This window comes from Chroicocephalus ridibundus, chromosome 10 (genome assembly GCF_963924245.1).
Source record: "Chroicocephalus ridibundus chromosome 10, bChrRid1.1, whole genome shotgun sequence".
In the NCBI taxonomy this organism is placed as follows: Eukaryota; Metazoa; Chordata; class Aves; order Charadriiformes; family Laridae; genus Chroicocephalus; species Chroicocephalus ridibundus.
Window position 1 is genome coordinate 2,314,207 of NC_086293.1, and position 21,812 is coordinate 2,336,018.

General features: G+C 39.8%; 1 protein-coding gene across 7 annotated transcripts in view; it reads left to right on the forward strand.

Annotated features, from left to right (window-relative positions):
- The window catches only part of IQSEC1 (IQ motif and Sec7 domain ArfGEF 1), a 351,403-nt gene that overhangs the window by 143,569 nt on the left and 186,022 nt on the right, over window positions 1–21,812 (forward strand). Inside the window, exon 1 of one of the 7 annotated variants that reach the window (XM_063347624.1) lies at window positions 19,678–20,125. The exons of the other annotated variants lie outside the window; for them this stretch is intronic. Coding sequence (XP_063203694.1) covers window positions 20,103–20,125 — 23 coding nt within the window. The 5' untranslated portion in view covers window positions 19,678–20,102. Of the gene's footprint in view, window positions 1–19,677; window positions 20,126–21,812 lie in introns of those variants that run through there. 7 annotated transcript variants of the gene reach the window in all.

A 21,812-nucleotide genomic window follows, 5' to 3' on the forward strand; every position in this document is an offset into this window, starting at 1 on the left:
TTCCTAACAAATGTTTCATCTCAAAAAGTGGCTTTCATTAGGCAGTGACTCAAGCTTCTATAAATAGGCCTTAAATAAGGCAGACTAGTGCCATATTGTATCAGTGTCTGAATAACAAGAGCAAGTGAGAACTGAGTCATTCTAGTGACTCATCTCATGTTAGAGAGACCTGGTGTTACGCTCTACAGTATAAAACCTCCTGATAATTGTGTTTCGGAAGACAACTTGTATGAGATGCATTGCACTCATCAGAGAAGCAAAAGATACTCGGCTTGTCTATAGCAGAGATCACGTCTAAGCTAGTTCTTTTCTTCAGTGGTGAGTAGCCAGTATTTCCTAGCCATCTGGCCCTCCCTGAGGCAGCTAGCTTATTCCCTTCACCTGCTAAGGAAAAAATTAACTTTGAAATTGATCTTCGTAAGAGGTGAAACTTTTGCTTCCTTTGGCTGCTGCAGTGCACCTCACGCCACAGCGTGTTGCCTGACATGCAGTATGACAAGAGCCAGTTCACGTGAAGGCGCCACCAGCCGTTGTGGTTTTCCACCTGGGCAGTTCACGCTGTTATAGCAACAAGGTAATTCACGTATTGATTGTGTACAAAGCTAAGCTGTTTCACTTTGAATCATTTTGCAATTTTGTGCAGACCTGCTCACTCAACATGTATTGAATGCACCTTAATATATATTGTATTGCAACATGTCAGTTGGAGCACCTGGATAAGAAAAGCAGCCCCTTTTTTTTTTTTTTTTCCCCACTTTATTGGCATGGAATAGAAATAGCACTTCAGGGAGTTCTAAGATTTACTTTTTTACATAGACTAACCTTCAGTTTAAATTAAAGACTAAACTCTGAACCACCTACATTAATAACTTGTCATCCTTCTTTTTTTTGCTTTTAAAAGCATCTCTTATATCCATGTCTCTAGCTAATTATACCTTCTAGAGAAGCTACACAGATTAGTAACAAAGTGTTCACCACACATTGAGAAAGTAGAGATCAACTCAGAGCTGCTGGCAAGTCTGTGTACGTTGTATTCTTCTTACTACGGATGACTCACTCTTGGCATTTAAGTTTCTCCATTTGCCAAAAGCATTCTTGTGTGAACTAAAGTCGGTGGAACTCTTGCTAGCAATGTCAAGTTTGATAGCTGCCATCTTTATTTGTCCCTTTGCCTTTCTTCCCCAAACCAATCCGTTTGCACCCTCTCCCAAAGCAGAATGGCTGTCCTTCACCAGAACTCGCCTCTTGGACCTCAGAGAGGAAAACTTGGTGTAGTTTAGGGAGGAGAAATGGATGGATTGGGGGTGGTGGTGGTGGAAATTTAGCCCCAACCCCAGAGAGACTTGTTCCATGAAAGATGGCACTGAAGTAGTATGGCTACAGCATTAAGAAAATAGTTATTAGTATTTGAGGAGCGAGGCGTTGGACTGTACAGCAAACATTCAGGAAAGCTTTTCTTGCCTACAACAAAAGAGTATTGGCTTGGTTTTAAGTATGTAGGTATAGATATTCAGCTGTTCGCTTAAAAAAAAAAAACAAAACCCCTTGTTACCCATGTCTACTAAACTTCAAACTGGCCTGAGAAGTTTTTAAGATTTAAAGGCATTTATCATGCCTAAACTGACCCCATTAGACTTGTGTGGTGAAACTTTCTTCCTACGTTTACTTTTTATTTTAAATTTGTGTTACAGTTCAGGCAGACATCTCAGAGGAAGAGCATGCAGTGCTGATTTAAAAGGAAAAAAAGAACCACAAAACCACCTCTCATTCTTTTCCATCCTCTCTCACGGCATGACCTTCATTCTGCTCACCCTCTGCTGTAACACACTAAACCAAGGCTTTTTGGAGGATTTCTCAAGCTTGCTGAGCCACCTCAGGAGCCTGCTGCTTTTGTTCTTTCCATGGATTTCTTCCAGCAGTCTTAGCAAGTGTTGATTTTGTCCTATATAAGCAAACCACATACATCTTTGTTATCTTCTTCAAGACTTCAAGCTTGAGACTGTCTTACAGACATTAAAGTTCTTTTAGTTGACCATTCACATGCTGAACTGCGTCAGTTCTCACTTTGTGCCTGTACAAAGGCAGAAGAATATGCTTCTCTGACAAATCGTGCAGTATATTATGCCACAGCTCCACATTGTTATCTGAAATATAATCCTAAATATGAGGAATTCCTTCCCCCCCCGCTTCCCACTAATTTTTAGGGGCCAACAGATGTAGCATGAAGAAAAAATATTGCTTAAATATAGCTCTTCAGTAAGGCTGAGTGGTCAGATGTCTAGCAATCAGTGGCGTAGTTTATCGTAATAATATTAACATTGTCAGAAAACTAGTGTTCTGATATATTTGCAGTTCTAGATTTGAATTTTTGGTTGCATTTTAAGTTAGCCTAAAATTATTATTTTTCTGGAGCAAATGTTACAGAAAATGCTCAGTTTACCATCTAAGTAAAATGGAAGCCAATTAAGTTTGTTTCCAGCAAGAAAAAAAATTTATTTATTTATACTGGAAACACCTTTGAATAGTTTTTTGAAAAGAACAAAAATACCCTATAGTACTGAGGCTTGCAAAACCTGAATTAATAGGCATGCTTTTTTGAAATTCATCTAGCCAATTTAACAGCCTCCACAATTATGAAAACAGAACAGATTTACCTACTGTAACTTTGATCGCTGCCTCCAGTACCATCTGTCTTCCTTTCGACGAGCGAAGGTGGCATATTGCCCTAGTCCTCATCACTATTCTGTGTGGCCAGAGAAGCAGTGAGAACCTCCAAAGACAATTGCTTCTGGAAGCTGCAACCTAATAGTCTGCTTGGTAAAGTTCCTTCCATCATTTTTACTAATAGGCCTTCAATGATCCCGCTCCTAGAAGGAAGTAGAAAGTTGAGCCTGCCATGAAAAACAATATTTTTTTTCTTTTGTTGCCAGAAGGGCAACCGTGTGAGGCAAGACAGCTGCTCTTGCTATTTGCTAAAAATTTTCTTTACTTCATTTCTTACAAAAAAGCAATCTTGACGCATAGAGGTTGTGCTGCAGTGGAGTGGTAAAAGACAAGGAGAAAGGAATCGGAAATGGTCCAAGGAATAGTTTCTGTACAAAGACTGATTAACTACACTGCCCTTCAGCCTCCAGAGGGGGGGACTGGTGGGATGGGGGAAAGCAACGCAAAAGGTCAATAGGATTGAGAGTTTTATAGAGACTGTGAGTAAGAGTTGTCATTCAGCCTCACCTGTAATCATAGCTACTGAGCAGAAAATGAAGACTGATTAAGAAAATAGAAGTATTTTTTTCCTCTAAAGCATAATAAAACTTTGCAATGCTCTGGCACAGAACACAGTTGATACTGAGTTCAGACAGCTTCAAAAGACACGGTAATGGGAGAAAAACTTACCCGGGTTTATTAACCTCTAAGATGTTCCTGTGGTTAGGGAGTCACTGAACTGTAAGTTCTTGGAAACCGGGGAAGTACCAGAATATGACTGAATCACATAATTGTTCAAGTTTAAGTGACCTTGGAGGTCATCTACTCCAACCTCCCGCTCAAAGCAAGGTCGATACTGAGATCAGACCAGTTTGCTCAGGCTTTGTCCAATCAGATCTTGAAAACCTCCAAAGTTGAAGATTTCATGAGTGCTCAGTTACCCTCACAGGGAAAAAAAATTGCCTTGTTTAGTCAGGACCTCCCCTGTTTCAGTCTGACAGCTGTCTCATGCCCCAGCTGTGCACCTTGGTGAAGAGCTTGGCTCCCTCATCCTCAGTAGCCTCCTCTGAGGTGCTGGGAAGCTGGTATTGGCTCCTCCAGGCTAAACAAACCCAATTTCCCTTCTTTTTGTACCCTTCTCTACGCATCTCTTGGTGGTCTGTTGTAGGTGTGGTCTGCTGGACAAAACAGGCCTTGCCAGGCATGGTGGCGGTAAAGCACGCTTGGGATCTCCTCAAGACCTTTATTCTTATAGCCCACGTCAGAAACAAAGTTCAAGAATGCTGTATTTTAATTACTCAGTTTCTTTCATTTTTGAAGTTTGGGGTTTTTTTAAAAACAATGTTAGATAGTAAAGTTAAGCGCTTTTATGATATTTTGTGCTTGGATTTTCAAAACGTCAAGCTGAAATGTGTCTCAGTGGCATGGTTACCGTTAAGGATGTTTACTGGCAACCCACAATGGTTGCATGAATATATGACAAATTTATTTCATAATGTGCTGTTCTATTTTCAGACATTTGCATGGGAAAGAGACTAATCGTTTTAGACAAACTTATGTTCAAAAGGCTTATGGTTAGAATTCATTGTAATATTTTTGTGGTTTATACTCCCATAGAATTGCATATTATATATGAAAAATTGATTGGAAAGTGTTCTTATTTTGAATTTCAGGAAGAGCTGAATAAACATCTTCATAGTAATATATTCTAATTGTCTTATTAATTATGCCCTATAAAATGTGAAAAAACGTAAGGGAAATAGACAGTGATGGTGTGTGTAATAAACTCAAATTATGGTAAGTAATTTATATTTCTTTTCAGAAATCACTTAATGTAGCATCAGTAAAGAAAACCGTCTTAAAATTGCCTTTATTTTCTTGTGAGATAATTAGCAATTGCATGTCTCTGGCTATACTTCTGGTTGAGTGCCCAGCTCTCTGAAAACACTGGCACAAACTTAGATGTCTTATAAATGGGTAGAGTTCAGCTGGTGTGCCTGTATGGTAAGGCTGATGTTGGCTCAAGGGTTAAAGACCGGTACTGCTTCAGAGTATCAAAGTCTCATTCCTTTTTACTTTAAAGAACATACAATCTGTAAGCATGTGTAGTTGTAGCTCCCAGTATCTTTAAAAACTGAAGAGAAGTTGGGGCGGGCAGTTTTTGGGGTTTGGTTTGGTTTTTTTTTATTTTTACTGAAATGAATACAGCTAGCATTAAAGATAAACTTGTTCCCTGCTTATGCTGTATTTGTGCCTATGCGAAAAAACCTGTATTACAGTGATGCTTCCCTCTGTCAGACTGCTTTGCGAACTACACTTGAGTGTGAATTTGTCTACTCAGGGAGCACGCCTTAATTCCCAGGCTAAAATACCAGCATAAACGCTTTCAGTTCACGTGTCTACCAGGGCTGGCTGAAACTCAGTCCTCAGCAAATGAAACTCCCTGTAGAGAATGCCATCACATCATCTCTAGCATCCAACTAAAACTTCACTTTTGAAATATCAACTTATTGCTGTAAAGACACCGTTTTTGAAATATACTGAAATACAGAGGGGAAAATACAGCTTCACTGATGTAACTTAGTGTGGCTAATTTTACCTATAATGAAAAAGAAAATAAAAATAGGGAGAAAAAAGTAATTATTTGAATACTTTCTCTCCGGTCTAGCTAATTAGTAACTACAAGGAGTGCAGCATCTCGTTCCTTGTTCTTATATTACGTGTACTAATCAAAACAAGTTGGTAGCTGCTGTAGGTGGAGGAGAATTGAAATGGGATAAACATACAGGATTTCTTCTGTATTAATCATTCTGAACTGTAGTATCAGAATTTCTGAAGTTGTTTAAAACCGTTTCTCCATATAAAATAATAACAAAACGTTCCATGACTTGACCCTGTTCCTTCAAACTTTCAAAGATGTTGCCCTAAGTTGACCTGCTCAATATATCAAATTTCAACTTGAAATGCACGTGTCCGCTGAAGCTGTCCTGTGAAGATGACCTCTTTCTGTGCATTTAACAACAGACACTTGCTAGGAGCTGTCATATTTGCCCATGTTGGTCTGAAAGGTCATTTAGATTACTTAAATATCTGCTTTTAATATGTATAAATGAAGAGAGCTATGCAGATGGAAGCATGAATCCAAAAGAGATGCAATAGATTGTCTTAAAAAAAAAAAAAAAGCGCAGAGGTTTTTAAGATTCTTCTAGCGGAGCTCAGCTTCAATGACATGTATTCCCAAGGTCATTAGTATCCAATAGAGCTGCTCTCAAACAGGCGTGCTTAGATGGTGGCAGGCTTCCAAAAGGCTCTCAGAGGAGAAGCTGGCCAGCTACTCCTGCGCCGGCTGCCTGCGAGAGCAGCTGCTTCACCAGCCTGATGCCGCTGCTGCATTGAGGAACGCTGGCCAAGCCCGCGGCGGCTGCTGCCAGAAAAAAGAACTGGCAAATGGTACTCAAGGGGGATTTTTGTGTGTGTCTACAAGTATGTATTCTGCAGTCCTTGCAAGCAAATGAATTTTCTGTGTACAAACTTGAATGCGGTTATCTTCTACACTCTGAAGGCCGCGTGTACAAGTATTTTATTCATTAAGGCTTTTACAGAAGAACCTTGAGAGGATGGATACTCAATTTTTCATTTGTTCTTAATTCACCAAAGAAAACACTGTATCTGATCCCTGCCTGTAGACATATTAGAAGCGTCGGAGAACCACCAAACACACAAAGAAAACAAACAAACAAAAAATTTTGGACAATTCCAGTTTAGAATTTTTTTTTTCTCTGAGAGTGTTTAGGCGCTGTTACTCTCTGAGAACTGTAGGCTCTTTTTAGAACTCAGCTTATTCTAAACTAAAGAGTTGTGGTGGGAAAACGAATCATGTTTCAAGGTAGTGCTGGGAGTTGTGTTTTACTTAGTTACTTTGTCCAAATCATAATTTGCATTATAAAAATGAACAAAACCGGGGAAAGACTGAGAAAGGTAGCAAAAGGAATCCTATACCTGAGTGTTGTTACAGTGAGGAACAAAACAGAATATTGAAAGAGTTACCGCTGTTTACAGTTCTGTGTAATTTGACCTGACTTGCAGCCAAAAAGGTATTAGTGAATTTAAAAATAATAATAATAAAAAAAAAATTAGTGTGTACTAGTGAAATGCTTGTGTAAAGAAACTTTTGATTTTTTTTTTTTATTTGAGCTCCTCTGTTAAGTACTTGTAGCTTTTGTTGTCTCTCCACCCCCTTTAGAAGTACAACATTAGTTCTCTGCTGTGCAAAGTTTAGGCATATATTAAACAGAAAAGTAAATGCTGAGTGGGGAGGAAAAGGAAGAAGCATTGTTTGTTGGATGTTGCTGGGATGTGGGATTGCCTTTTGGGTGAAAGGTGTTTTGATTGATGTTTCAAACCAGAGTACTGTGGGTTTATTATTCAAGCTTCTGAATAATAATAGCATACTCTGAAGCATTGTTATTTGGATTCTTGTGTTAATCTTGACTCATCTCAAATCATCTAGGCTTCAGGAAAACATAAGGAATAATAGCATACTTTGAATATTGGTGCTTTTGAATATTTAGGGCAATACATGTGGGGTTTTTAAACTGTCATTGTCTTAAAACTGTCACAAAGTTCCAATCCTAAATTAGCCCTAATTCTGCAGATGTAGCTATGAAGCTGTACCCGTTTGAAATACCTGACCCTCTTGCTTTTTCTGCAGAAAACAGATGAGGAGAATATTATGGATGCTTTTTCATGTGCAGTTGATCTAGAAGTTTTATTGCCTGTTGCACTGGTTCTCTATGCATGCTGTGTATTGTTTGACAGGGCTTTTTCTCCCAAGAAATCCCCTTTGGATAATGCATTGCTCTCCTTCCATGAGTTATAACTTCAAGTGTAGGCTTGCCATGAATTGTTCCCTTCCTCCATTTCTTCAGCATTGATCACTTCAGTGAAATGTTCCTATTTGAAATCATTGAGTTGATGGACCCTATATCACCAAACCGCATCAAACTGGTGTTTGCTTTCATATTCTCAAAGCTACTGAATGTTTTTTAAAAAATCCCTTTGTTGACCTTCCTCTAAGTTTTAAATTTTAAAAACTAATAAATAAAACACATGACTTTAGAGATGTCAAGTATGCAATCACAGAATGGTTCGGGTCGGAAGGGACTTTAAAGATCATCTAGTTCCAACCCCCCTGCCATGGGTAGGGACACCTCCCGCTAGACAGGTTGTGTCACTTCCAGATATACCAGATAACGTGTCACTTCAGGCATAAGAACCCCGGTATCAGTGTGTGACACAGACTGCTTTATAGCATCAAAAGATTGACGTTGGCCCTTGTCCCCAGGCTGGGCAGGGCACCTTTGCAGTTCCCGTGTTTTCAGCCATGGGCTGTTATCTCCTTGTGCAGTCTGGCAGGAGCAGCGCCACGAGCTGCTGTAGCCCACCGACATGTAAATGCAGACGACTGGCCTGCAGGCTGGCAATCTTGCTAGCCCCTGAATAGGCTGATGCGGTCTGTGACTCATGGATATACAGGCAGTTCACTACAGCCAACTTATCCTGTTCTTGACACCGTGGGTGCTTCATGCAGCCTTATACTGCTTGGTCACGTTGGGATGATCTGTGTAGCAGTAGCATAGTAGCATTAAAGTTGACTAAAAGGGCGAGGGTAAAAACAAAAAACCAAACAAACCTCATGGCACGGCTTTGTACGTTCTTGCTTTGCAAATTCCACCGTTGTCGTTTCCCAAATGCAGCTGGATTGCAGTAGTTTTGCAGCCGGTGCTCCCTGGCATTGCCAGGGGGTGGGGTTACTGCAGCCGTAAAGACCTGTGGCTTGGGAACTCAGCTGTGATTTCTTCCTTATCTCCTCAGGTTCTCCTACAAGCTTGTAGTGAATGTAAACTATACGCTTGCTGTTGTAACTGTGATAACTTACTGCTTCAGTCAGCGATGCATCCATGAAATATCCAACTAGATTTTTGTTTGCATTTACCCTGGGGAGAGAGGTGGCATTGGTGTCTTTATTAACATATTGACGTATTTATTGACATCAGCTGTCTTCAGTCTTGTCTGTTTAATTAATATAATTGACCCACCGAACATCTACCTAATAATTCTGGGGCAAATATCCTAACCGGTCTTGTTACTAAAATTGAGTCTCAGCCCCTTCTTGTGAAATCTGCCATGGGTATAGTTGACAAAATAACTAAAATGACCATTAACTTGCAATTTTTCCTCCATCTAAAAAACTTATTAAGCTGGATTTTTATTGAGAAATTAAGGACAAAGTATTTAAAATGCCTTCACAGTAACTGAATGCTAAGAAATAATAATGAAATACCAGCTTATTTTTATGTAGAAAAGATGAAACAAATAATGGTAATGTCAGCGTGTTACATAAGAGCCACTGAATAGCAGCCGCAATCAACACAGTTTAAAGCTAGGAATAAAATGCGTGATTAATATGAACAAAGGATGTGGGAAATACTTCTGAACACTTTGTATTTATTTGTAGTCCAATTGAATGCTTTTCTGAGGAGATGTCCTGGATTAGTTAATTTTTGGGTAAATGTCTTTGTAATTCTGGGTGAAGTCAGAAGTATGTATTAGAGAATAAAAACATCTGCAGTACCTAGTGAATTGTGATATCCTGAGCTATAGACAGGCATTTTTCTTTTATCTCTTCTCAAATGATGTATTATATTGCCCATTAGTTAGCTAATGTTTGTAAAACATCTTATGGTGACAGATACGGCTTTACTTAGAGACCGGAAGATGTGCAGGCATTGATTACATGCTGCTTGTTAGTATTCGTTCTTCTGCTGATACTGATTTGCTATTATACATGTATCACCTCACACACTAAAAGGTGCGTGCAGCAGAATTTTTCCTGGCTTTTGCGTTTTCAGCTCCATTGTCCAAAGGATGAAGGAATGAATCTGAACAAGTATTTTGTACTTACATTATGTAACTAATAAGGGAAGAAATATATGTCAAATTAAAACCAGCAATTAAAAATGTATCTGAATGTTGACGAAACATAATTGGTTTCCAAATACCAATTGAAGTGATTTATTAACAATGTATTATTTTATTAAAGAGGATAGTAGCTGTGACCTGATATCAGGAAGCCCAGAAGAGTGGTTTAGGTCAAAATACTGTTCTTAGTCCTTGTCCGCAACTGTTTCTAGGCTGTGTTCCAGGTATTCCTGCTGCTGCTGAGATTTTGTCTGTCTGAAATAGTTCAGTCTTGGATTTTTCCTATGTGTTTTGATCTGTTGTTCAGTCATGCTCAAGCCTGTAACTTTGTAGACTTTCTTCTATATTTGTTCTCCATTCAGGGCATATTTGAGGTCTTTAAGTTCAGGACAGTTAGGGTATTGTCCAGTGAAGCGTCTGGGGTAAATATTTCCACAGCTATAGAGGACTATTCCAAGCATATTGCAGGCTCTGAAGTTTTCTTCTTAATAATGAAGAGAGAAAAGCAAAGTAGAAATCTCAAGTAAAATCTTGAAGTTTGCAATTCTACAAAAACTGCTTGAGAATGCTTTGTTTCACTTCTAAAGCAATAATTTTAGCTGGGATGCACAGCTGTGAAAAGACTGGGAATGTCTAGTATGTCTAAGTTGCTTCTCATCCTAAGAGTTCTCACTTGGGGTAATAATTCTAATTAGAGACAATCAAGTAGAATATAAGTCTGATATTTGGAAGAGAATCTCTTCTTGCTGAAAAATCAGACAAGCCCTCATTTGATCTCGTACTTCTTGCCATGTGTTTCAAGAAAATATATGTAACATAAAAAGATGGATAGTGGAAACAGAAGAGAACTAGTGACGTGGGGCTGAGGTTGTGGGATTATACAATCAAGTGTTCAGAACATTTCACCAAGCCATTCTAATTCTTCACAGTTCAAAATGTATTTTCAGCACTGAAAATAATAGCCATTTATTGTGTTATCTGAGTGCTGTCCTGGTCTTGTGATCCAAAGGCTGTGGAGTAGTCTCGAGCTGTTCAAGTAATTTTGCATGTAAACCTAACATTAAGCTCACATTCTATGTTCTGGGAGCAGTCAAGTCTGTAGGACGGTACAAAATGCCGCCTAATGGAATTTTAGTGGTTTAATTTTGCAGAATAATTTTTCTTCACTGATTAGTCACATAAATACTTACTATGGGGTAGTCTTTAGTTATTAAAACTTATTACTCTAAAATTTTGGTTTTCCTGCCAGAGATCATGGTGTTTCTGGTAATTAATTGTCTAATGATGTTTAAAGATGTGTTAAACATAAGATACCAAAAACAACCAAATAAAAAAACCACACCACAAAACCAGCAGTGCTACTTAGTGGCTTAAATGTGTATCACTTAGAGGGCTGTGCTGAAATGCTAGGTACTGGTTGTGAAATTGTATTTCATGGTGTATGTGGATATTTGAAAACAGTTCTCTTAAGCTGCTGAAAGAGGATAACTGATAATTATTTAAAATAGCAATGTTACCTGAATAAGCTGACTTCGGGATATCTCATATGAAGACTAAGGAAATTTGTACCTTGTGTTCAGAGTACGTACATCTCTTGCTTGGATATAAAAGCAATAGCTCATAACAGATCTGAGCAGAGCACATCTACGTATGAATTTCTGCATCACAAATTTTTGCCGATGCATTGGATTACATGAAAACTTGGAAGGCAGTTCTCAAATCGGTTGGATCTGTTGTCAACAGCACCACAGTAACATTTCTATAGATGTCACTTCTAAAATGAAATTTTCTAATGAAAAATATGTCAACAGAGAGTTAGTTTAGTGGGGCAGGTAGTCAGTGAGGTTTTTTAAGCTTTTGCAAGCATCGTTCTGTGTGTTGCAAGTGGAGGAGAAGCAGCACAGATGCTGTTAACTGCAGGTCTTCTGAAATGTTTATGGTAATTAGGATTTTGCAGATCCTGTGCCTCCTCTTGCTCTTTAGCAGATACCATTCTGTGTCACGAACAACCTTGAGCTGGAAATACATGTACTAGGCTGCAGCTCATGGAGTGAATAAAGTTAAGATTTCTTACCTTGTTAAGGATTGTGCCTTGCGTTAAATGTTTTGGGGAAAATAGTTACTGAAGCAATACACACATCCTGGTTGATAAAGCAACCCTACCCACAGGGTTTGCTGAGCCTAGTGCTTGTATTGTGAAAACAATGGAATCATATAGTTGAAATGAGATTGTAGCAAACGCATGTATGTGCACAGAAAAAGTCAGGTATTGAGCATATTCACATATACATTTTTTTCTTTACAAGGAAACAAGCAAAATCCTTGGAAGGGTAAGCAGGGAAAAAAATACAGTGAATGACAGATAAGATGATGTTTGTAATCTTTTGTGGGGGTACTAAGTGCCTAGAGAACTCAATGTTTTAATACTTAAAATAGGCCAATTTATTAACTGAGAGTTCGGGTTACTTTAAAGAGAAGATGATCCTTTTCCCAGAGTCACATGCAGTGCAAAGGGGTTTGAATAGTTTGGACATCAAGGTACAGGGTAAAACTGGCACGAACCAGAGATTCCAAAAGGGGTCAGAGAATAACGGTATTGAGAGCTACTTATTTGACTTAGAATAAGTCACAGTAAGGCAGTCTTACAAAAGAGATTTGTTGAAGTGATCAATTTAATGCAAAGCATTTTAAGTGGAAGTATGTGTTAGGACCGACTGAAGGCTTGCAAAATTATTTTAATTTTAGTGGGATAGATTATTATTATTTCTTGGTTGGCTTCTTTTAAAAATGAGTTATTTTGCATAGTGGGAGGAGGTATAAGTAGCTAGTTAGAGCCTTGTTTTAGCAAAGTTCTTAAGTGTAACTTAAAAGGAAGCAGTTTCTTTAGTTAGGGTTTAGCAGAAAACAAAGGATGCTTTTAATAGTAATATCGGTGTACAAATAGAAAAAGAATTTGTTGTGAGTGATAATACACAGATTTTTCCACAACTCTGTTCTGTTGCCAGTAACAATTAATATTTGCATTTTTTTCATGATGAGAGCCAGTAAATTAATTCAGCGGCTACTGAACTGGTGTTTAGCTGAGGCTTCATTTTGGTGAAGAGCGAGGACTTCCCAGAAAAGCCGATGACAGCAGAGAACCTGCTGGGATTTAGGGCATGTAAATTTCTGAGAGAGGGAGAGGGGGCTTGGGGCAAAAGGGAGGCATTTCGGTGAAACAGTAGAAACACATCTGCCTGCCTTAAGGAATGGACAAGCTTGGAAAAATTAAGTAAACAAGCTGTTGAAACGAACAGCTGTATGCGTAGTGCAGCAGAGGCACACACCGGTGCGGCGCGGAAGAGGGGGCTGCTTGGTCGTGCTCTGGAACGTGGAAATAATTTTGGCTGTTTGGCATAAAGTATCTTTTGCTTGCCTCTGAAGCAGGGCTGCAGACACTAGTGAGGAAAAGAAGTATATTAAATAACTGCTTCTTACTAGATTAAGGGTAAATGGAGAGTATATAAGATAAAGTAGATAAATGCATCAGCAGCTGCATATTAAGCTCAGAACATACAGGAATAAAATCAGTATTGTAAAGGAAATTCAACACAAGCAAATGTGTATCAACTAATGAGTAACAACTCAGCTGAAAGTTAGAAGCAGCTTCCTATTAAAGCTTTGGGGCATCTTTCTAAACTAAATAGTAGGGAAGGGAATTCAAAGGCTTCAGAATAGAGCTGCATACATTCATGAAAAATATTTCAAAATATGACTGTACTCTGACCTAAGAAATTTTTGGCAGTGCTTTTACAAATGTTTATATTTGCTTTCAGCTTGCATATTTTGTCACTGCGACAATAGTCAGCTCACGTTTCACAGAGGGGCAGCATGCGCTTGCAGGGAAACAAAAAGCAGCGTTTTATCCTTTCCTTAATATCCCAAGAACCGCAGCATCCCGAGCGTAGCTAGGGGTTTTTCCACTGTTACTTTGAGCACACATTCCGTATGATAAAAGTACGAGCACACCGTGAAATAAGCAATATATAGTTACGTTCCTGTGGCGGGCTGGCCCTGCCCAGCTCTGGCGGTGCCTCCGTCTCCCTGAGGGGCGGGGGCGGGGCTGCTGCTGAGGCGGCTGGAACCGGCTGGAACCGGCCGAGTCTGGCACGGGGAAGCACCGGGCTTACCTCAGAGTCCTGTGGCAGTGTCCAAAGAGACATGGGATGCCAGAAAGGGCTGTGGTGGCTGGCACGGGGCAGTGTCCAGACACCCACCTGCCTTTGGCTCGCTTCTCTCAGCCATCAATGGTACGGACCCCCATGGCGAGGGCTTGGGTTTGGCTCCCGGGGCGATTACCGTGGGGGGGCTGGGGGCCTGGCTCATCCACGGCCTGCTCTGGCAAGGTGTGGGTCCCTGTCTCACCACGCTCCTCTGGTGCCAAGCAGAGGCTTGATGGGGTTGGGCTGTGCTTCAGATTTTCAGCCATAGTTCTGTTTCAGGTGGTAGAGTGAATATGTGGGAGTTTTCAGCCAGTAATGGATATTTTTCAGGGCCACAAAGATGATCAGAAGGCTGGAGTGCCTATCCTATGAAAGCAAGCTGAGAGAGCTGGGGGGGCTCAGCCTGGAGAAGAGAAGGCTCCAGGGAGACCTTGGAGCCCCTTCCAGTCCCTAAAGGGGCTCCAGGAAAGCTGGGGAGGGACTCTGCATCTGGGAAGGGAGCCATGGGACGAGGGGGAACGGTTTTAAACTGAAAGAGGGGAAATTTAGATGAGATCTGGGGAAGAAATTCTTTGCTGTGAGGGCAGTGAGCCCCTGGCCCAGGTTGCCCAGAGAAGCTGTGGCTGCCCCATCGCTGGAGGGGTTCAAGGCCAGGTTGGACGGGGCTTGGAGCAACCTGGGCTGGTGGGAGGTGTCCCTGCCCAGGGCAGGGGGTGGCACTGGATGCCCCTAATGTCCCTTCCAATATAGGCCATTCTGTGATTCTATGATTTTTCCTATAAAAATAACCTTTATGACCTCTTAGATTACCAGTTGCTTATACAAACAACGCAGTTGTCAGCTTTGCCCCCCACCCATACGCAGGGATAACTTTGTTACCTAGCCACTTGGTACTGACATTTTTAAAGACAGACATAGACAATATCACTTTTTCTTCTTGAGTTCATAGTAACAAATCTAAAGGAAGTATATAGTATGTGTCAGAACCGGGTAGGTTAAACTTTCTTTTCCATACTGATGAAGCAGGAATAGGATAGGAGGAGAGGAGCGGTTCACAGCTCACAGTCAGCGATCAACTGCTAGGTCATGCCGTTAAACGTTCCCCCCTGCATAGTGGACTGTAGCACTACTGCTGGTAGTTAATAGTGTGAGAGTGAAGTGGTCGATTACGTACCAGTGCCGGCACTCGGCGCGTCATACAGAGTGGAGTGATATGGCACACAGATAAACTGCAGAGTCTTCCTGCTGCTGGGGAGTTCCGTCGCAGCCTCCTGTCTTAGCGTTTCCAAGGATTTTGGCACTTTAATGGAATAAGGGCACTGAACTTTTCCAGATCAGACCACGTGCAGTCCATAAGTATTCTTCTGAGGCCATAGAATTATTTCTTGACAGTGATGTTTAGAGAACGTCCTGGAGTCCAAAATTACTAATTAGTCTTAAAATGATAAACTCACTTTTTGGGCAGTGACAATGAGGCAAGTAGAAATATGTCTCAAACTGTTTAATCCATTGAGAGAAAAGTTTTGGAAAAAAACCTGGGGGATCTGTGAAACAAAGGGTCAAAGTCTGATATTAAATACCATTGTAAAGCAAACAAAGCCGATCGTGATAATAACATGCAACACAGCTGCTCCTAATCACACTAGTGAGATCAAAATGAGATTTTAAAGGCTTTGTTTCCAGTAGCTATTCTTTACATGTTTGGAGTACACTTGTTTGGTTATGTATTTGAGTAGATAGTTTGAGACCTCATGGGGGCAGGGTGAAGGATGTGTGCTTTATCCCCTGTGACTTCACTTGTAACTTCAACCACAAGCCTGGTTTGCTCTGGTTTTCTAGTATGAATAAATAGCTAAGCATCTTAATCGTGCAGGGACCAACATGTTAATAATAAACATGAGAATACAATAAATGGTAACAAATGGCTTTGCCTAGTAGTATATCCCAAAACATTCCAGATAAATTCAGGCCTTCATTTAAAACAAACAAGCCAGCAAGTAGTAGAGAGTGATTTTGGTTTGTAAATGTCGTCTGATGTATGAATTACAACTCGGGTGGTACCTAAGTCGGGGTGATCCTGCAGAAGCTATCCTATATGACACTGTTTGATATTGCTCAGGTGACCTGTTTATTCCTTGCAGTAATGGAAGGAACAGAAATCTTGGCAGAGAAAAATGGGTTTTGGAAAGAGATAGTTCCCTGCCTGTGCAAGTTATTGATGTTGGCAGGTTATTAATTTTAGTAGGACATAATAGAACTGAAAGCTTATTGTGACAAGTTGCCCCTGCTGAAGTCTATGGGAGTTCTTCCCAATCATTTCAGTGCGATCAGAGTCTTTGTATTTAATACTTTTAGATTGCAAGCTCATTAGGATGATGATTTGGGGGCATCTTATGTCTAGATCTTTTCACATAGCGGCATCAAGTAACACACTGTACAAGTACCTTGCTGAGTAGACTTTGCAGTGCTAGGGAAAACTGCAGCCCTGGTGTTCCCAGTTCTGTCCTACTTACTATATTTTTCTTATAAAGGAAAGCCTTTTTTCTAAGCTAAAAGCTAAGGCTAAATAGCCAGTGCAGTTACTAACTTTTCACTTTGTAGTATTAATCAGTTGTAAAATATTTTAATTCATTGTGCTAAGATACAAACGTGGGCAGACTTTATCCTGTGCTTACTCATCAGGCCAATTTCATATTGTTTTAGGGGAGAACCGAGGAAGACAGTGAACTAAAAGTACATCGACTCAAACAGCAGCTTGAGCACATGCTTAGCATAAACTATGCAAGTTAGTCTCTTGTCTTGGATGAAACAGTAAGGGCTCAGATGACTTTAGAGGCAGATAAGGGTTTTTTCAGTTATTGTTATATCTGGACTCATGGAAATGAAAACTTGTGCCAAACTGAAAACTTGTACCAAACACATGAAAAAAATGCTATGCACTATAAAAGCTTCATGACTCTTATCCTGTCTAAAATTAAATTTTCAATAGTATTCATTACAGAATGGGGAGGAATAGCTGTTAAATTACTAATGCATCTTTCGTATATGAAAAAATTACTGCAGACTGAGTTACTACTTTTGGATACGCTTAATACTAGTACTCTTGTAGGAAGCCTGAGTGAACAAGCAGTGGGCTTCGGCTCTGAACCTGTGTGGATACAGAATTCAACACGCTGCAGCAGCTGAGAGCCTTCCTGTAGCGTTAGCGTTGCTGGAATCCAGATAATGCATCTTTCTTGTGCAATTTGCTTTTGCTTATTGATTTGACTTCTCAGTCTTGTTTTTCATATCCCTCAAAACCGGGCTTTTTGGAAAAATAACTTAAACAATTAACTGTTTCACAGGACTAGTAGATTCAGTTACCTGACCAAAGTGTTTCCTCCTTGATCTGGATTGATTATCATCCAGAGAGCACCTTTCTGAATCCCTGTATAACTAATGCTTCACTTCATTCAACCTGTGCACTGCACTGCCAGGCATCTGCAGAAACTGTTTAAAACCAGGAGCATCGGACCACGCTGACAAGACTGTTTGTGTATTCTCTTCCTCATGCACCAGTGGTGATTGAGCTGTTTGACTTTACAATAGGTTGGAAAGCTGTTTTATGGGACTCTTTCTGGAACGGTTTTATTTTCTTAGCAGACATTTATCTGTGTGTTGTATTGATGGCTATTGGAGGGTTTTGGCTGTGGTGTGCAACTTCACAATATGCAAGCACCTTTTAAAATTGCACTCTTTCTTCAGTGCTTTGTATTTGGTACCTGCTAGAAATGAGGCAATATTTGAATAATTATAAAGCTTCTCGGAAGCAAGGGAAGGTATCTTTAGGCTGTCTTCAGTTCAATAGAAAAACCACTTATCTTAAATCTGTATTTCTCTGAATTATCTTAATTTGTGGAAAAAATATTTAATTTGCAAAGTTAACAGATACCAGCTAATCGTGATAATGTCTTGCAGCGTTGTGTATGTGTGTTTCAAGGGGTGGATGCTTCAAATCAAGCCTTCATTGTGGAATGGGGTCATTTTGCTAAGGTGCCCGATCCATGCCATGAGCCCATGTGAGTTGGAGTTACAGGAGCAAGCTCACAGTGAAGGTTTTGTGAACTACGTAAGCAAAACTATTTAGGAATTGTTACATTAGGCCAGATTCTGTGTAGTTCACTCTTTCTGTTGTGTGGGGCAGTGCCACATGAAGTGTATGCTTAGATGTAGCTTTCTTAAAACGAATTCTGGTTAAGTACCTGTTGATGCAGTATCCAAGCATTATGGGCCAATTACGTAAGGGAATGGAGAATTTTGGGGCTTTTCTCTCCCCATTAGTTATGGTTTCCTATTGCACTGAATAGCAATAACACATGTGACTCCAGGGCTGTGGCTACCCTAACAATTCTACAAATTATTATCAGTTTTACTTTGGTGGGGATGGAAGGTTAGGCTGAATAGGAAAACCTACGCGTATGTCTGCTAGATAAAATTCTTATGTTTTTCCAGCGTGATGGATAAGTGGGGCTGAACAGGAGGTTGTAAAGTTAACTGCTCAGCTTTAGGCAGATAACTGACCAAAAGTCGTTTGCAAGTCAGTTTGGACCAAAGATCATCAGAATAACTCCTGCCTTACCATTTTTTTTTTGTTTTGCAAAGTTACATTATTTAGCAGCATTTTTGACAGTTGATGCTTCTCTTTAGCCTGGGGAACTTCATAGGTAACGCTGTGATAAGTAGCATTTGGCCGACCACCTGCTCTCCTTATTCTGGAAGTATTACAACTGGCCATGAAACAGCTATGAACTGATCACTTGACCATGGCAAACGAGCTGCCCTCGTCACTGTGTTCTGGTATATATTTAACTTAATAATGTGAGCAGATGGTCATTATATTGATTCATGAAGCAAAGGAGGAAGCTTGGCTGTCTTGATAATGTAAGGCCTGAGTGCTGAGCATTGGAGTGGGGCAAGAAGCGGGGGGTGGGGGGGAAGGAAATTTTTGTGATGTGTTGGGTTTTTGTTTGTTTGGCTTTGGGGTTTTGTTGTGTTTTGTTTTTTTACAAGGGACTGGTGTGGATAGGAATAAAATAAAAGCAAGTTTAGGTGACTCATCAAGCCTGTGCATATGGTCATTTCCCTGGAGATTGTTAGTGCACAAATGCGATGCTGCTGAAATATTTGCACCACTGATGGTGGTGAAAAGGAGGGGGGAGTGGAGGCAGATGGGAGAGAGCAGTACTGTGGTAAAACTTCTCTGCTGTTGCTATTAATGATTACAAGTCTTTTGAGGAAACTTTGAAGGGAAAAGGTATTGTTAAAGTCCTAATTCTTCAGTAATTTTTTTGCAAAGAACAATTGAACTTTGTTTAACTGTCTCCCCGTTTAATAGCGTATAACTAAAGATTTAAGCGAGAAGCTAATTCTATAAAATATTCAGTAGCTATCCTCATTAGCTAAACTGGGAAGTTGACAAATTCCCATCCTGGATCAGCTCAAAGGAGCAGTTTGATTTGGTTATTCATTTTTTAATTTTCACATGAGAAATACTGTATACAGAACATTCTCTTGAGCAAGAGCTTAATCGTGTACTTTGGTTCCTGTTTCTCCTCGCTGCTGATTAGCTTTGCTGTCTTATCAGTTTATGTCATAGTATGTGACTATAAATTGACTTTGCAGTGAAGAGGGAATACGTTTCGTCTTCACAGATGCTGCTGTTACCATGGAGATAAAAGGACCAATGGCCTTTTCTTGGTTTGGACTGTACTACAGTGTTCATACAGAGATGGTGCATTCGAAAATGCAACATTTGGTGCTTTTATATTTCAGTCTAAATATCAAATGAGAAAGCATATTGTTTTTTCTTGGTGATGAAGCTTAATAATAAATACAGGTTTGGGACTTTTTCGGGAAGCAAAAAGCAAGCCCACCAGGAATGTGAAAACACTGTGGCTGGTTTATGCTTGCTAAACCTCCTCTCTGGGAAAAACCTTTTGGCTTTGCAAAATATAACCCTGTAGAGCCTTTGGGTTTATCTGATGCAGTGTTTGATGCTGGTTACATCACCAGCTTACTTATCTGTGATGTTCCACCGTGGCTGATCTCGAATGAGCATGCAAAAGCTGTGAATGCGATTTTTTTTTTTTTTTTTTTTTCCCCCCCTTAAGAAAGAGCTTTTCTACCTCAGATCGCGTGAAAGAAAATATAAATACCAAATCCACAACACATTCAAGGATGGCTTGCAGAAGGTGTTATTTGTGAGTACCTTTTCCTTCTTCATCTGTCATCACGTCTCTGATATCTGTGTTGAGGATTCCAGAAGTGGGAGTAGTGATCAGTTTATTGTTTGGTAGGTTTCTTTCCACGAACCATTTTTAGGGTGTTACCTTTTTGGCAGATGAATGATCTGTATATTAGAAATGCATAGATGATGTTTGTGTTTATGAGTGTTTAAAAATTTAACCTAATGAAGAGAATAAGCCTATGTTTAGCAGCGCAAAAAAATCAAACAAACAAAAAACCAGTTTGCATACAAGAAGTAATGCAGGATGCTAGGAATTCTGTCTATGATGAGTCAAGAGGCTCTCTTCCATTTTGTTTGAATGCTATGTCATATTAAATTGTAATCTGTCTTTTAAATACGTAAACATTAATGCGAGGGTATGGGCAGCAGTCTTAAGCAATACAATAAGGCAAAATATCGCTGTGGTTTTATTGTCATAGTATATATGCTTGATCAAAACCTAAAGATGCATTAATTGCTTATTATTTACTTGAGCAGTTTCTCCAGCATTATTAGTCAGCACAGCAGGAGTTTAATATTTCGTTCATTTAATGCAGTGCAGCAGCTCTTCGCATGAGTTGTCACATTTGACAGAGGAGCTAAGTGCTTATCCACTTGTAGCCAGAGGAAGGACAACGCTAAAGTTTGCATGTTGTTTGTGGTGTGAGCATCAGGGTATATATGGAAACCACCCTGGGTGGTTTTATTCAGCTGAATTCTAGTGGTTCCACATGACCGTTACTATGAGCTTTCTCCTAAACCATAGTGCAATGTTGTTCTACTTCAGGGAGAAATCAGAGCAAATTAGGCACATGTGTGCAGTTAAGTTGTCCTCTACCACCCACCCTTGCTGCCATCAATGGGTTGCTTCTAATCCAGTGTTTTAAAATGGCTATACCTGCTATTTGCATTTCTGAACTCTGGTTAAAGATCCTCTCCCTTTAGGGTTAAATTTAGGTTTCCCAGAGTATCAACCATTAAGGAGGTGCAATTGTTATCTGTAGCCTTTTTCAGTTATTTTTATAGTGCCTGTGAGGGTCCTAGTTTGAGTAAATCTGCTTTACGTTCAGTAGCACTGTCCACACGCAGACATAGTAAGTTCAACCATTCAAGATAAAACTACTCGCAATGAATATTGAAAGAGTATTGAAATCTGTTCTTAAGTTTTCTTTAGCCTTTTGTTTTACAGACATGGTATGAATGGTTAAGGTGAAATGTTTTAAAATCAAAATAAACTTGGAGCTGTACATAGGAAGTTGAAATAAGAAAAGTGAACTTGGAAAACAGGTTGTTGCCTTCCAGGTATATGTGGATCAGCTTTAAACATAATGCCGTATGTTTATGCAAGGGAGAAGTAGTAATGTTTGTGTTAGACTCCATTTTAATTTGAGTTCTGGGATTTGGGGATTTTGAAACTCTCAACAGGGGACACAATTTCTTATGGTGCTTATGGTGTGGTGTTAAAGAATATTTAATCTCTGTAGGTTACTTTCTTTAACAGTGATGTTGCAGTCTTATTTATAGAACCATCTTGTACAGTGTTTTCCTCTATTACTGCTTACATCTGTGCTTTTACCTACCTCAGCACGTTGTTGTAGAAAACATGATATGAACTATGACTTCTATAATTCTGTATTTTAACTCCTATTTAAGAAACCTGA